Raw genomic sequence first — 17,440 nt, forward strand, 5'->3', positions numbered from 1 at the left:
ATTCTGTGCAATTTAGATTTTGAATAGTGCAGTCTATGCATCACCTTAAACTGAATTAACTGATGCCTAGAACTAATAGAGCAAGATCGAATCCTACTGAGGCTCTCCTCCCATACATCAGCCTCAATCTGCATAAACCCTTTTTTATAGATTTTAATGACATGTTTCCACGGTTTTAGCATGGTAAATCTACCAAAAGGTTATATTTGAAATTTTCATAAAACATAAAGCTTGGGCTATATTAACTTTGCAAAATGAAAATAAAATAATATAAAGCTAATAGTCAACTTGTTGCTATATGCTGAATTAGTTGTAGTTCACCACTATATGCTTACCCAACCATATTTATATACAACCTCAAAAATGTGAGAAGTGTCCATTAAATAATTGTAAAAAATAATAAGTGTTCCTGTGGCTCAGTGGTAGAGCATTGTGTTAGTAGCGCAAAAGGCCATGGGTTCAATTCCCAGGGAACACACATACTGATAAAAAAATAACAATAATGTATAACCTGAATGCACTGTAAGTTGCTTTTAAAGCGTCTGCTAAATGCATAAATGTAAATTGTAAATGTACATGACTGTAAATCCCAAAATATTCTGTGCCATCAATTGGTCCACAGAAATGATAATTGAAGAGAATGTTGTACTCCAACTGAGCAAAAATCAAGCTGCTTCAGGTGTGTAGAGCCGAAAAATGTCAATACAAACAAAGTGATTACTAACCCTTGAAATGGTCTAGATCAGTGCTTCCCAAACCTGTCCTGGAGGACTCCTGGCCCTGCATATTTTGTATGTCTCCCTTATCAGACACACCCAATTCATGTCTTGCAGTCTCTAGTAATGAGCTGATGAGTTGAATCAGGTGTGTTGGATAAGGGAGACATAGAAAATGTGCAGGGCTAGGGGTCGTCCAGGACAGGTTTGGGAAGCACTGGGCTAGATAAATGCTCTTGTTTTTAATTCACTTTCAATGTACACTCTTTGAACTATATAGTTAATATACTAGAATATATTTTTGCTAGACCTTCTCCAGTCTGGATCTAACTGTGCAGTTAATGTTAGCAATCGGTTTGTTTGCATTCACAGAAGTGACAAAAATGGGGTGGTGTTCCTCCCCCCCTTTTTTTTTTACCCTTGTAAGGGCAATATTTTCTAAATGTGGATGTTTTATCTTTTATGTCAGATCCTTACATTTAATCAAATCAACCAAGTATGTATTTACACTGCAATTGCAAGTCGCGTAAATAATGAGTTTATTGTTTTAAAAATGTTTGTTTTTTTCATATGAAATGATTAACCAAATGAAACAACACTTTAAAACTGAAATAGCTGCAAGTAAAAGTCTTAATGAATTAGTCATTGTTTCAACCATGTCGTTCAAACAGCTGATTCATTTATCTTTAATAGGCATGTCCGAAATAGCTTACTGTCTGAGTACGTACTGCATTACATTTGAATTTCAACTTACTTCGCAAACATGCTAGTATGCTAGAACATGCTAGTATGAGAGAAATTCAGACATACCGCTATGTTACTATACCATGACCAGCATCATTTCTGTTGCTTCACTGCCATTCATAAATCCTCTCCTGTGGCATCATGGGATAGTAAAGTGTCCACCGCATGCACACTTCAGAAGCTCTGTGGAAGTAGTAGGTCATTTGGGTAATTTTTGCCTACAATTTTTCTAATACTATGAATTGGGACATACTACTCTTTTGGCATACTGTTTTCATTGGATTTATGATGAAGTGCATGAATGGGTCAATTGAATGATTGATTCAGTTGATTCATGCAGTTCATTAAAAAATATTCAACGTGCCGTCAAGGTGTGTTTTTGTTCGTTTTTTGTGATGTGAGTGACATACCCGATAGGGTTACATTGTTAAGACAACAATTACAATATTGCACATTACTGCACATCCCAAGCCGGGACCAGTGTCGGAAAGTTTCAGATAATGGAGTTGATAAAGCTGTTGCTCTATCAGCATTATCACTACCATTTACATTTGTTGATCCTGTATATGTGCGTTTATATCTTTCAAACTAGTTTCCTGCCGGTTATGTTATCTTATTTGTAGCTGGTCTACTAAATGATGGTAAAGCAGGTAAAAACTGAAGTAGACCAGGTCATCAGGAAATATCCTTATTGCTAAGCCCTGATAAATGAATTTAACTTTTCCTTCATATTATGAAGCATTTTGTATGACCAATTAATACTTGTCTTTTATTCTTTTTTTTTTCATTTGTTAGAAGTGTGCAAGTGCTAAAAGTGTGGAGAAGGTTTTAAAACTGGACCATTATCTACTACGCTTCTTCAGTGAATGTAAAAGCCAATATTCAGATTTGGAGACACGCCTCTCTAAGGTCTCCAGCACCTTCGAGATCAACATTGACTGTGAAGAGTTGGTGGTGACGAGGGACCCAGCTGCCGCAGATGTTTTTCCCCTGAAGAAATGGGAATTTGCGGTGGATGAAGTGTTCGAGACTCTAAAGTCGCGCTATATCATCCACTTCGAGGTTGAAAGGGACAAATATGCGATTCTGGAAGAAAACTCTTTCCTCCAAAGTGATAAATTAAAAATGTATTTTGAAGAACTAACAAGTTTAGCTGTGGTGGTCGGAGAACGAACAGAAGTAGAGAAGATTTTGAAATTTCTAAGCGGCTTGCAGGACAAACAGCAGATTCAACAACAATGTTGCGTGTCTGAGAAACAATATGACCTCATCAAAGAGCAGTTCGAGCCATACATAAAAGCTAATTTACCCACGCTTAAGATCGCACAGGAACGAGCAGGTGTTGTTCTTCTGAAGGGTCCAGAGAAAGAGGTCCAAGCAGGTGAAAAAGAGCTTTTAAAATTAGCACTAGGAATCAAAGAGAAGAGGATCCCATCACATCGTGCTCTTTTGACCTTCTTGGAATCAAGTGGCAGTGTACAGCGCTTCCAAAACCGATTTCAGCAGAGCCTCCGCAGCCCGGTTCTGCTCGAGACTTCAGGTTCAGATCTTCTTCTGTTGAGTCTGTCTGACGGAGCACTAGAGGAGGCAGCCACTGCTGTGCAGAGAGACGTATGTTTGGAGACTGTGCGTCTCGAAAATACTCAGAAGTCATCTGCATTTAATACACTGAAGGAGGATTTGAGCGAGGCCGTCAGGCAGGCCAATCGTGAAAGTGTTAAAGTGGAGCTTAAATACCAGGATGAATCAACTACTGACCCCAAAGTGCAACTGGTGGGCTACACTACTGAAGTCAGTAAGCTAAAGAACATTGTGCTGGAATACAAAATGAATCACCAGAACCATCATGCTACCCTGCCTCTTCCCAGGCCAGAGATGGCAGCGCACTTCCCTGAGATCTTGGCAATGACAGGTGTGAAGAAGAGCAGTGTGGAAATAAAGCCAATGTGTTTGCCTTCCCCATGCGTCCACCTCACGGGACCTCGCTGTGAAGTTGAGAGTTTGAAGGACAGCCTTGATTCATTTCTTCAGAGTCTTGCCACTAAACAATGTGATGTGAAAGGACCTGGAGTTCAACAGTTTTTTCAAGGTGAAGGTGCAAGAACCTTGCAATTAGTGAAGAATTCTTATTTGGTTGCGATACTGCCTATTGATGATAAGCGGGAAAGAGGTAAAGTGCCCAGATACATGAGCAGTATCAGTCTCCAGCCATCTGCATCTGCATCTGCATCTTCCCAAGACTCTCTGGACTTTGACAAAGAGATAAACATTAAAGTTGTGGTTGGTAGCCTTGAGCAACAACAGGTAAGGCTGAATTATCATTTTTAACAACCAGAATTTATACGTTATACTTCTTGAACAGCACTGTTACGTAACTTTCACGATTCACTTAATTAACAGGCAGATGTGTTCATTGCTCCAATGATCCAAGCAAACATGACCTCAACCTTGATTGGATCATCCCTGTTGAATAAAGCAGGACGGCAGCTTCAAAATAACTTCAACAATGCCAAGGGAAATCAAACTCTTAAGCCTGGAGACGTGCTGGAGGTAGATGCGACACCAGCGCTGGGATGCTCCAAGGTTTTCTTCATGGAATGTGCGCCAAAAGGAAATAAGCACAACAGTGAAAAAGTATGACATTAAAAGGGGTCAAATGTGTTTTGATAGGGGAAAAGACTGAATGTATGGCATTTAAAGAACATATTTAGTATATTTGCCATCTGTAATGTATTTTTTAAGGTTGTGTTTTTGATGTTAATCTTAGGCGCTTCGCTCTGGACTTGGCAGAGTTTTTGAGCTGTGTGAGCAGAACTCTTGGGGTTCGGTTGCATTGCCAGTAATTGGACCCGGCATGGTGCTGTCAATACCAGTCAAAGATGCTGTTAATATTCTTACTCATGAGATCTGTGAATTTTTATCTGGACCCACTGGTCACCTACACTCCATCCATATCACAATAATGCCTAATTATGCTCATTCTGAAGAGGTAAGCTATCTATATAACACACACAATGTAATGAGGTTTATTGCAGCAATGTTTATTCCTAACCCTATTTTGGAAATACTTTGCAGATGTTTCAGACAATCTGTGGGAATCTGAGTGCAAAAATGGTGGACAATGCAGGGCAAGGTAAGAGATTTAGGAATTATGTATTATATTTAGGGGCCAAGCACTGAATGTATCCAATTTAACAGTATCCAATTTTCCCATGTCACCCATTTTGGGCATCAGCAATTTTCAATTTTGTTGTAAAATGTCATATTTTATGAACACATCATCACAAAACCTATGTGTCATCGGCACTATGCCCTGAAAGTACTCAAAACGTTTTGGGGCACTGGCACATTGTGGTCAAAAATGATAATTAAATTACATAAAAATGCTAATAGCTTTTCTTTATTTTTGCCTATTGTTACCAGACTGGTCTTGATAGATTCCTTTGGATCATGCCAGGAACATCGATCTCAATTATGCTATAAACGGCCAAACTTCCATGTCTGGAATTACTGGATTACTAGATAAATCTTAATTTATCTAGTAATTTCAGATATGTTTGTGGGAACAGTTGGTCAGTGTGTGTTTGTGTGTGTGTGTGTGTGTATGTATATGTAATTGTTATTATTATTATTTTTTTTTTCTATAGTAGTAGGTCATCCGGGTACTTTTTGCATACTCTTTTATGACTACTGTGAATTCGGACATACTTTTGTCATACTGTTTTTCACCTACTATATAGTAAAGAAGTATGCGATTTCAGATGCAGCCAATGACACCAAATTTAATGTGTGTCATCATCACTTCACACAAATCAATTTGGGAACAGCGCCACCTATTGGTCAAACGTGATAAACCATGAAATCATATTACTTGTGCTTGTATTTATGATTTTTCAGACATTCTGACTAAAATCATATTAAAATTTATTTAATTACATTTTAATTACATTTTACATTAATTACATTTTTCTGACACTCACTGCCTTCATTGCCTCTGTAGTGATGTACTCGTATTTTCTGCTTGCAACAATATTCATTGAGCCTTGTTATTTTGGCACCATCCAAAATGATCAAGATCAAATATATTTGTTCACTTACAAGTTCAGATATAATGGCGCATGGACATGCCACAGCACATTTTGACACTATGACGTCAAAAGCATGATGCTGTACATTAAAATTAGTGAATGAAAATCAAACATCAGATTCAGAATATGTTTTAGTGGCCAAGAGTGCTCATGCACACAAGGTATTTGTTGTTGCACTGGAAAATCCCACACTTAACCAAACCTGCCTCACTGTCACCACAGCTCTGTTTCACTCACTGACCTCTGACCTTGATGAGATCATCATGCCAGTACATGGGATTGAACTCCATCTAGTGTTTGGAGACATCACTAATGAGACTACAGATGCCATCGTGAACACCACTGACTTTAAGGACTTCCAGACAGCTGGTATTCATGCAGATTTATAAATAATAACCAAAACTTTCTTGATACACAGTTTAGACCATAAGAGAGTGCTTTTTATTCTGTCCATCACAGGAGTGTGTAAGGACATCCTTACCAAGGCAGGACCTCAAATCCAGACTCAACTAACAGGGGGTAAGAAAAATAAACTACAGCCTCTTTTATAACATTATCTTCTGATTTTGTAACATATGAAAAGACTTTTGTCAAGTATGTTTGAATGAACTAAAAAATACCTCTGTATACAAACAATTCGAAAGTATTTTTAACACAAAGTTTTATAGGTTTGGTAGACTTTTAGAAAGGCTCAAGACACTACATACTTAACAACCTGTTTGTAAAAATAGTTAGAAATGCACAAATGTCAACCTTTAGCCATATATATATATATATATAGTGTCACGGGGTGAAGAATCACACGACAAGGACCATTCAAATAAATGCCCCGGAGGGTGGATTTATTGCCTTAAAGTGAAGCAAACAGGAGTAGGAGTGCGCTGGTGCAATCGTTCTCTTCCTCGGTCCTTGTGCAGGGTGCTCGTGCTCGGCTGCTATCTAGGGCGTAAAGAGATCAGAGAGAGAGCGGTTAGTGGCAGTCTTTCTGGAGGACGAACTCTCCAATGGCAAGATCTGCTAGGCTTATAATGCCTGCGGCTGACGAGCTGCAGCTGGGACCGATCAGCCGGTGATGAGGGAGTGCAGGTGTTCTACCTCCGTTTCCAGGGCGATGCTGATGAGATATCGGGACGCTCGTCACTATATATATATATATATATATATATATATATATATATATATAAAATTAAACATGTCAAGTCACCTTTATATAGCACTTTTAACAATACAGATTGTTTCAAAGCACTTAACAGTATCAAATTGGAGGATAGAGTGTCAGTAATGTATAATGATAAGATTAAACACTCAATTTTCAGTTAAAGGCATTTCATTATTGAATTCAGAGATGTCATTGTCTAGCTCAGTTTAGTTTAAATAGTATCTGTGCAATCGATAATCGCTAGAAATTAAGTGTCCCCAACTGAGCGAGCCAGAGGCGACAGCAGCAAGGAACCAAAACTCCCTCTGTGACAGAATGGAGAAAAAAACCTTGGGAGAAACCAGGCTCAGTCGGGGGCCAGTTCTCCTCTGACCAGACGAAACCCGCAGTTCAATGCCAACCGCAGCCATGTCAGATTGTGTAAAGGGCTTATCTGATTCCCGTGGTCTTGTCCCAATGGAGCATTTTAATTTATAATTTAATGTATTTGTTATATTTGTGTTTTATTCATTATTTGAAGTTTTTCATTTATATGATTTATTCATTTGCTATAATTGTAATGTATAGTTTAATGCATTTATTGTTTCTCGGTCTATTTTTATAATATATATTTATTTGTTTATTATAATTTAAATTTATAGTTTAATTCATTTAATATATTTCTGTTGTGTGTGTATATGTATGTATGTGCATATAATTTTTAATAGTATTTATCATTTTAGAATGCATTTACTCATTTTTTCATATTTGTATATTATGTTTTAAATGTATTATATTTCTATTTTTATATTGTTGCAATTTCTAACAATAATAGTATTATGTAGTTAGGTATTTTATTATATTTTTAGTTATTTTGTTATTTTTAGTTGTATTGTATTTTAGTCGAGGTCTTCACTGGGGATATGTCTCTGGGGCTCATCAGGTGTCCTGGTCTCCGCTGACGAACAGGGCTATAGAGATCATCTCTCGGTGCTGATCCACCATCTGATCGGATACGGACTGAGAAACAGAATAAGAAAGAAACAGAAAAATATTAGCATAGATGCCAAAATGTGCCAAATGACACATGAAAAAACTAGATAAATGATTTAAATAATGAAATATATACATGCAGTATGTCATCTAACACTATCTCTTACATATATTCTGCAGCTCAGGTAGCGAGCGGGCAGATCTTCACAACCCCACCAGGAGGCTTCCCGTGTAAGACCATCATGCATGTTTGTGGAGAGAGAAACCCTGATGTTATCAAGACCTTGGCAAAAGAAATAGTGGTTCAATGTGAGCAGGGCCGCTACAGGTCTGTGGCCATTCCTGCAATCTGTGCTGGTCAGTAGCTTCATTATTTCTTACAATGAGAAAAAAAAATGGATGTTTGTCTTGTAAGGCAGTTTGTTGTATGTATTTTTTTCCCATAACAATGAAGGTCTGTTTCCACCTCAGAGTAAAAAATACTGTAATTTGAAAAATGTTAAAGTCAGATTGTGAGATATATCCATACATTTTAACAGCTGAAAAATACTGAGAAAAACTGTTTTTCTGATTAGAAATATGCATTAATGGAATAGCAGGAATGTTTTGGCATCATAAATGGCCATTTCAAGGTAAATTTGTGGGCTTTGCAGGACAAGGAGGTTTGGCTCCAAATGTGGTGGCCAAGTCCATTCTAGAGGGAGTAAAGGAGGGTATACAAGGAGCGAATCTCCAACATCTCAAAAATATTCGCATCATTCTGCTGAAGATTAACGTTTTCTTGGCATTCCAAGCAACGGCAAAGCAAATCTTTGGTGGTAATATACAGTTAACAGGTGAATAAATATGTGTAATGCAGAGACATTTTATTACTTGCCCATCTCATGCATTATAAGACATTCATTGTAAATTTTGCACTTTCACCATTTTCAGCTCCTGGACCACTTGTACCTACCAGTGTAACCACCAGAGGGAGCAGTGGATCAACTAGATCAAGATCCCATTCCTTACCCTTACCAGTCGCTTTGGACTTGACTTCTCTAGTAACATCTTTGCCTGACACAGAGAACATAGCAGCATTTCTAGTCATTGGTCACACCAATAATGAAGTGTCTGATGCCTGTAGAGAACTTCAGCGGGCATATGAGGACCAGTGCTCCACACAAACTTTCTCTCCTGATGAGATTGAGCGCCTCACTCAGGGTGAGATGAACCAGCTGCGCTCTAAAGTGGATTCACTGCACCTGCAGATAGAACAGAGCAGTTCTGATAGATGGGTAGTAAAAGGGCTGAAGGATGGAGTGAATGAGGTGGTTAGACTGATACAAGATGCACTTCGCAGACAGGTGAGAATTACATTGAATTGACATTAAACATAATTAGCTCTCCACACAATTGCCTCAGCACATAATGCATAGAATTTGCCTTGTGGGCAGTGTGCTAACATATAATGCCATTGTGCTATGAGTGCCCCGAGTTATATACATACATATGAACATACACACTGCACTTGTATATGATATACTAATCTTTTGGGGTGTTTTGGTGAAATGATAAATGCAATAAAATCTTAAAATCATGAAATCATATTGGTTTTCATTATTTATTTATTCATATGCAAAGCCTAACTTGTTTTTTCTCCTAAACTCTTAAGGTAAGAGAGAAAGACCAAATCTTCCTCTTCAGTCAAGTCACGTGGTGCATTCTGGGACCACGGGGTAATTGGCAGAAGGTACCAAAAGACATGAATTTTAAGCTTGAGAAAGGAGATGTGAAAGGTGGTATTGTGGATGCACAGGGTGTGAAATGGACTGTGGATTTGAGAACGATGAAGGCCACAGCACGTGATTCAAGACAGGTGACCGCTCTCAAACGACTGGAGAACCTTTCAGGTGGGGAACCACTTTCATAGTAGCCTATATGAAAATATATGACTCTGATTATGTTAAATATATATTCAGTATTGTGTCAGATAAAATCTTTGTCCAGTTGAAAACCACTGATCTACATCTATGTCATAAATTGATACATAATAATCCAACTAAGTCAAAACCCTTTCTATTTGGCGTTTTAGATTTCACTTTGCCAATCTACTGGGACAACATGAGCCAAAGTGACCCCTTAAAGGTGATTGACTTAGATCAGTCATCCACGGAGTACAAGACTGTGAAGGTGGACTTTAAGAAGACTGTCACAAAACAGTGCTCAAGGTTTGACACCTAACACTATCTTAGTGTGCTTAAAATGACATAAACCACACCGTAGGACATTCAAAAAAAGATTTGAAAGAACTAGCTACATAATGTCTTAATTTATATCTAGGATTAGAGCTAGTCTACAACAAGGGCTTATTATAAGATTGGACTAACAGCACCTGCTGATCAATTTTGTTTTGTTTTTAACCTTTTGAAAGTGTTGATCTAGTTATTGTACCATGTAATGATTTTGTATGGCAGTATAGTCTTTATAGTTTGCTTTTATGAAGAACAACAGATGTGAATGTGAAGTCTATTAAATATATTTGCACATGGCTGTTTGAGTGCAAATGTATTTCAACAGATCCAGCGCATCCAGAACATGAATCTTCGACGCTTATATGAGGGGCGTAAAATAGAGCTGGAGAACAGAAATGATCCCAGTGTGAGAGCAGGAGAGATGATCCTTTATCACGGCACGTCAGAGGCATCCTGCTCATTAATCATGAAGTCAAACTTTAATCGCAATTTTGCTGGGCAAAATGGTAACTGCTTTTTAAGGTTGATTAAATTAATAGTCCGCCTAAAATGGAAATTCTGTCAGTATTTGTGTGTGAGCAATATACAGTGAGGAAAATAAGTATTTGAACTCCCTGCTATTTTGCAAGTTCTCCCACTTAGAAATCATGGAGGGTCTGAAATTGTCATCGAGGTGCATGTCCACTGTGAGAGACATAATCTAAAAAAAAAATCCAGAAATCACAATGTATGATTTTTAACTATTTATTTATTCATATGCAAAGCCTAACTTGTTTTTTCTCCTAAACTCTTAAGGTAAGAGAGAAAGACCAAATCTTCCTCTTCAGTCAAGTCACGTGGTGCATTCTGGGACCACGGGTAATTGGCAGAAGGTACCAAAAGACATGAATTTTAAGCTTGAGAAAGGAGATGTGAAAGGTGGTATTGTGGATGCACAGGGTGTGAAATGGACTGTGGATTTGAGAACGATGAAGGCCACAGCACGTGATTCAAGACAGGTGACCGCTCTCAAACGACTGGAGAACCTTTCAGGTGGGGAACCACTTTCATAGTAGCCTATATGAAAATATATGACTCTGATTATGTTAAATATATATTCAGTATTGTGTCAGATAAAATCTTTGTCCAGTTGAAAACCACTGATCTACATCTATGTCATAAATTGATACATAATAATCCAACTAAGTCAAAACCCTTTCTATTTGGCGTTTTAGATTTCACTTTGCCAATCTACTGGGACAACATGAGCCAAAGTGACCCCTTAAAGGTGATTGACTTAGATCAGTCATCCACGGAGTACAAGACTGTGAAGGCGGACTTTAAGAAGACTGTCACAAAACAGTGCTCAAGGTTTGACACCTAACACTATCTTAGTGTGCTTAAAATGACATAAACCACACCGTAGGACATTCAAAAAAAGATTTGAAAGAACTAGCTACATAATGTCTTAATTTATATCTAGGATTAGAGCTAGTCTACAACAAGGGCTTATTATAAGATTGGACTAACAGCACCTGCTGATCAATTTTGTTTTGTTTTTAACCTTTTGAAAGTGTTGATCTAGTTATTGTACCATGTAATGATTTTGTATGGCAGTATAGTCTTTATAGTTTGCTTTTATGAAGAACAACAGATGTGAATGTGAAGTCTATTAAATATATTTGCACATGGCTGTTTGAGTGCAAATGTATTTCAACAGATCCAGCGCATCCAGAACATGAATCTTCGACGCTTATATGAGGGGCGTAAAATAGAGCTGGAGAACAGAAATGATCCCAGTGTGAGAGCAGGAGAGATGATCCTTTATCACGGCACGTCAGAGGCATCCTGCTCATTAATCATGAAGTCAAACTTTAATCGCAATTTTGCTGGGCAAAATGGTAACTGCTTTTTTAAGGTTGATTAAATTAATAGTCCGCCTAAAAATGGAAATTCTGTCAGTATTTGTGTGTGAGCAATATACAGTGAGGAAAATAAGTATTTGAACTCCTGCTATTTTGCAAGTTCTCCCACTTAGAAATCATGGAGGGTCTGAAATTGTCATCGTAGGTGCATGTCCACTGTGAGAGACATAATCTAAAAAAAAAATCCAGAAATCACAATGTATGATTTTTTAACTATTTATTTGCATGATACAGCTGCAAATAAGTATTTGAACACCTGAGAAAATCAATGTTAATATTTGGTACAGTAGCCTTTGTTTGCAATTACAGAGGTCAAACGTTTCCTGTAGTTTTTCACCAGGTTTGCACACACTGCAGGAGGGATTTTGGCCCACTCCTCCACACAGATCTTCTCTAGAATCAGTCAGGTTTCTGGCCTGTCGCTGAGAAACACGGAGTTTGAGCTCCCTCCAAAGATTCTCTATTGGGTTTAGGTCTGGAGACTGGCTAGGCCACGCCAGAACCTTGATATGCTTCTTACAGAGCCACTCCTTGGTTATCCTGGCTGTGTGCTTCGGGTCATTGTCATGTTGGAAGACCCAGCCTCGACCCATCTTCAATGCTCTAACTGAGGGAAGGAGGTTGTTCCCCAAAATCTCGCAATACATAGCCCCGGTCATCCTCTCCTTAATACAGTGCAGTCGCCCTGTCCCATGTGCAGAAAACACCCCCAAAGCATGATGCTACCACCCCCATGCTTCACAGTAGGGATGGTGTTCTTGGGATGGTACTCATCATTCTTCTTCCTCCAAACACGTTTAGTGGAATTATAACCAAAAAGTTCTATTTTGGTCTCATCTGACCACATGACTTTCTCCCATGACTCCTCTGGATCATCCAAATGGTCATTGGCAAACTTAAGTCGGGCCTGGACATGTGCTGGTTTAAGCAGGGGAACCTTCCGTGCCATGCATGATTTCAAACCATGACGTCTTAGTGTATTACCAACAGTAACCTTGGAAACGGTGGTCCCAGCTCTTTTCAGGTCATTGACCAGCTCCTCCCGTGTAGTTCTGGGCTGATTTCTCACCTTTCTTAGGATCATTGAGACCCCACGAGGTGAGATCTTGCATGGAGCCCCAGTCCGAGGGAGATTGACAGTCATGTTTAGCTTCTTCCATTTTCTAATGATTGCTCCAACAGTGGACCTTTTTTCACCAAGCTGCTTGGCAATTTCCCGTAGCCCTTTCCAGCCTTGTGGAGGTGTACAATTTTGTCTCTAGTGTCTTTGGACAGCTCTTTGGTCTTGGCCATGTTAGTAGTTGGATTCTTACTGATTGTATGGGGTGGACAGGTGTCTTTATGCAGCTAACGACCTCAAACGACCTCATCTAATTTAGGATAATAAATGGAGTGAAGGTGGACATTTTAAAGGCAGACTAACAGGTCTTTGAGGGTCAGAATTCTAGCTGATAGACAGGTGTTCAAATACTTATTTGCAGCTGTATCATACAAATAAATAGTTAAAAAATCATACATTGTGATTTCTGGATTTTTTTTTTTAGATTATGTCTCTCACAGTGGACATGCACCTACGATGACAATTTCAGACCCCTCCATGATTTCTAAGTGGGAGAACTTGCAAAATAGCAGGGTGTTCAAATACTTATTTTCCTCACTGTATATCACCAAAGCTGATGTTTGGCATTTTTGTTCCAAACCTGTTTGCTAACAGCTTGATTCATAGTGACTATGACTGTCAAATGTCAAAAAGCATCATGAAGTAAAGTTCATCTCACTCACTCCTAGTCTTCTGAAGTCATGCAATAACTGTGGGAGTAACAAACCCAACAGCGAGTGATGACACAATTGTCATTTTTGGGTGAACAATATCCTTTATTCCATTGGATGAACTTCCTCTTTATAGTTTAACAGTATAATAGATTCCCAGTCAGCTACTGATGGTCTTGTTAATTGTTCAGTTTGCAGACTAATTGATACTGATGACTTTTATACCTTTCTCAGCCACCGTCTACGGTCATGGGACGTACTTTGCTGTGAACGCCAGCTACTCTGCCCAAGATACCTATGCGGTTCCTGCAGCAGACGGGACTCAGCTCATGTTTGTGGCTCGTGTGCTTACGGGTAATTACACTCTGGGTAAAGCGGACATGAGGACGCCCCCTGTTCGTGTGGCACCTGACCTCTGTTATGACAGTGTGGTGGATAATGTGCAGAATCCCACCATGTTTGTGGTTTTCCACGACTGCCAGGCTTATCCAGACTACCTCATCACATTCAAATGAACTTCAACAAAAAACAACTTGTCTTGAGAGCTAGAAGATTTATAAACGTTATTAGTTATATAGTTGATTTTACATTTAAATGTAATCATTTAGGGGATACTTATATTCAGAGGGTTTGAGTTAGTTACCTGTTTTTACCTTATGCCACAACTAACTAGTGCTCAGCAGTTATGAGTGTATTAGTGATGCATATAATTCAGATTATGCAACTTAATGATAGCAAATAAAAATGAATGGTTTCAGAAAATCTTGAAATTCACAAGAACGCATGAGCAGAAAATGTGCAATATTAATTGACATAGCTATCTTTAGATTATGGAACAGTACCATATGAAATACTCCTGTGAGTCACACATAGTTATAGTCTGACGGAGAAAGATTCATCTGTCGCTTGTGCAAATCACAGAAGTGAAATGCAGCTATGTATATAGCTTCGGGCCAATCGATTCATCACTCCAGGATAAAAACAGGGCTCTTTAAAATGCGATTTGTTCGTATTCCAACTCTTCCTTCTTAGTTCTCATGTCTGCTTCAGGCTCCTCGTTATCAGGAAGAAACCATTTGACGCTGTTTTTGGACGAAATGTAGGAGTTTGCGCAATTTGCCGACAAATTCTTTCTATCATTAACCGGAAGTACTTTTGGGAAACCTATGAATCTATGAAAACTGTCTATATTGTAACAAAAAACAGTTGTTCGTTTCTTATATTATTTGACTAAATTTCAGTACAATCTTTTTTTTTTATAGATTGTTTGTTAGCTATACTTTAACAAATTTACAAATAGAATATTCAAATCTCCGACTGACTTGACATTATTGTCAAAATGTTTGAAATTCAAAATCCCTCTAACAAAAGCAGTTGTGATGTTTGCTAATGAATTGTGATTTTTTTTTTTTTGTTTGTTTCCTGTCCTTATCACAAGCACCTTGAGAAGCTTATACAAATGTACAATATGATAAATTTGTCATATTGGCTCACCTCATGCTGTTCACGCGTCTGTCAGTAAAGCTCTGTAAAGTCATCATAAAAGTAGTCCACGTGACTTGTGTGCATTATTCAAATTCTTAGTTTGGCTATATGATTTTTGTGTGACAAACAGGCCCAAAGTTACATTTTTCACTGAAAATCCTCTCTATCATAGCATAATAGAGCTTAGTTGCCATTTTGAATTTACACTTCCTTCAGCCTGTACTGTAAAAAAATGACCGTTAATTTAACGGTAAAATACTGTAAAAATGCTTTACAGTATAAACCTGTTAAATGGCTTACGGTACGCTCCCCTACAATATACAGTGAAAAACTGTATTGGACATTACATTTAATTTTATGGTAGTATACCTATTTTCTAAGTGAAAAAAAAAGAATGTATAATTTACAGTAAATAACAGTAAATTGACATTCCCAGAATTCCCTGCATTAAATTTCAAATTTGATGTTTGTTTTTTTTAATGATATATGTATATTATTTATTTCATAAATTTAACAATGATTTAACAATGTTTAAATATTTTATTATTTCAGTTTCATGTGTGTTACTATGATGGTGTTTATTGTTTGTGTGAATGACGCTGTGCAACTTCTATACAAGTAAATATTTTAAAGTTGCTTATGATGAGCTTTGGTTCATCATGTGACTTTCTCATCACCACCTGCTTTTGGAGGTTATCAGTGTATTACAAAGGTACAAAACAGATTTCAATACTTCAATAGGCTGTTATATTAACATTAAATTGGTTAATGAAATTACAGTATGTAAATTTAAGTTAAAACCGTAAAACCTAAAATGTTGCTACTGTATTTTTTTTACGGCACCACAGCTGCCAGTTAGTTACCGTAAATTAAGATTTCTTTATTTTTTTTTTTTACAGTGTGAGGTTTATTAATTTCATTTTTTTGTGAAGGCATTTACAGTTGCCTAAAATTTAACGTTCGGGGTTTTTGTTATTAAAAACAAATAAGCAAGCCCAGCTTAGGTGACAAAAACGCTTTAACACAAAAGTAACGTGATGCATTACTTTCCATAAAAAGTATCTAGTAATGCAATTAGTAACTATAGTAACGCAATATTGTAATGCATTACTTTTAAGTAACTTTCCCCAACACTGATCCTGACTAAGGCTACATGTTAAATTACAAAACATTCAAAACTTTTATCCATCTGAACTTGTGCACACGATTTCAGAACTTTCATTTTCTTTTTTATTTCTCATGCAAAGCTATGTGGAAATAGAGTGCACAAGTCCTACTGACTTAGCTTGACGGATGTGGTGGATTAGAGTTGTGTCAGGAAAGTGCATACACACATGGGTGAGTTAGCATGACCAAGCTTTAATTTGTGGGTGAATTATTGATTTAATGTGGGTAAGGAAACAATGTTGCTACCGTGTTAAAATGAGTCATGTAGTGTAATTATAGTGACGCAGTAAAACAACGTTTTATCTTATATTTCATCTGCACTCACATGCCCTGATACGTCATCAAGGCCTTCCCGCACTTTGAGTCTGGCGCTCTTCCAACAAAGCAGAGCAAGTGCAAACAAACTGGAGGTGAGAAAAATTCATCTTATCAATATACAAAAATGTTTCAGTGGAAAGATGATGAAACCACTGTTTACAAATTTCACTGCACTGTAGTTATTAACTGATTAGATGCGGTGTGTGTGTGTCCCCGAGGCTTTATTTTATATAAATATTTTCATTTTGTTGCAGAATGAAAATTAATCTTTTAGACAATATTGTTTTTGTGTAAGCTACAGTATGTATAGAAAATGGAACATATTTATATTTCATTACTAATAATTATTTTCTTCTCCCTCCTTGTATAATGCGATCGTTTACAAAACTGGTCCTTGTGTTGTCACTGATGTGAATGTTTTTTTATTTTTTTCATTTCATTCTATCATTTAAAGAATATAAGAGCTTACAAACTAATGATACATGAATTTTTATAGACAAAATAATTTGCAATAATGGGGGAATGGGGACAGTGTGGGTGACCGTATATATATTAGTGCTGGGCAACGATTAATCACGATTAATCGCATTCACAATAAAAGTTTTTGTTTATATAATATATGTGTGTGTACAGTTTATTATGCATATGTAAAGGCACACACGTACAGTATTTTGAAAATATTTACAGGTATAGTTATATTCATATAATTTATATTATATATAATTATATTTAATATATAAACATAATATATTTTTCTCAAATATATACATGCATGTGTGTGTATTTATATAAACATAATAAATATACACAATACACACACATATATTATGTATACAAAATCTTTTATTTTGGATGTGATTAACTGCTGCCCAGCACTTATTTA

General features: G+C 37.3%; 2 protein-coding genes across 3 annotated transcripts in view; both read left to right on the top strand.

The window, feature by feature from the left end:
* The window catches only part of LOC131544788 (protein mono-ADP-ribosyltransferase PARP14-like), a 29,268-nt gene that overhangs the window by 4,070 nt on the left and 7,758 nt on the right, over window positions 1-17,440 (top strand). Inside the window, exons 3-14 of one of the 2 annotated variants that reach the window (XM_058783246.1) lie at window positions 2,256-3,764; window positions 3,861-4,094; window positions 4,228-4,449; window positions 4,536-4,593; window positions 5,771-5,917; window positions 6,008-6,067; window positions 7,860-8,036; window positions 8,333-8,515; window positions 8,613-9,025; window positions 9,334-9,571; window positions 9,754-9,889; window positions 10,239-10,413. In XM_058783246.1, the coding sequence (XP_058639229.1) occupies window positions 2,256-3,764; window positions 3,861-4,094; window positions 4,228-4,449; window positions 4,536-4,593; window positions 5,771-5,917; window positions 6,008-6,067; window positions 7,860-8,036; window positions 8,333-8,515; window positions 8,613-9,025; window positions 9,334-9,571; window positions 9,754-9,889; window positions 10,239-10,260 (3,399 nt within the window). In that variant the 3' untranslated portion in view covers window positions 10,261-10,413. Of the gene's footprint in view, window positions 1-2,255; window positions 3,765-3,860; window positions 4,095-4,227; window positions 4,450-4,535; window positions 4,594-5,770; window positions 5,918-6,007; window positions 6,068-7,859; window positions 8,037-8,332; window positions 8,516-8,612; window positions 9,026-9,333; window positions 9,572-9,753; window positions 9,890-10,238; window positions 10,414-17,440 lie in introns of those variants that run through there. The other variant, XM_058783245.1, reaches the window with a different exon arrangement.
* On the top strand, window positions 11,255-17,112 carry LOC131544835 (protein mono-ADP-ribosyltransferase PARP15). Its single transcript, XM_058783332.1, has 2 exons — window positions 11,255-11,793; window positions 13,822-17,112. The coding sequence occupies exons 1-2, from the start codon at window positions 11,631-11,633 to the stop codon at window positions 14,100-14,102; spliced, it is 444 nt and encodes a 147-aa protein (XP_058639315.1). The 5' UTR covers window positions 11,255-11,630; the 3' UTR covers window positions 14,103-17,112.

Source organism: Onychostoma macrolepis, chromosome 07 (genome assembly GCF_012432095.1).
Source record: "Onychostoma macrolepis isolate SWU-2019 chromosome 07, ASM1243209v1, whole genome shotgun sequence".
In the NCBI taxonomy this organism is placed as follows: Eukaryota; Metazoa; Chordata; class Actinopteri; order Cypriniformes; family Cyprinidae; genus Onychostoma; species Onychostoma macrolepis.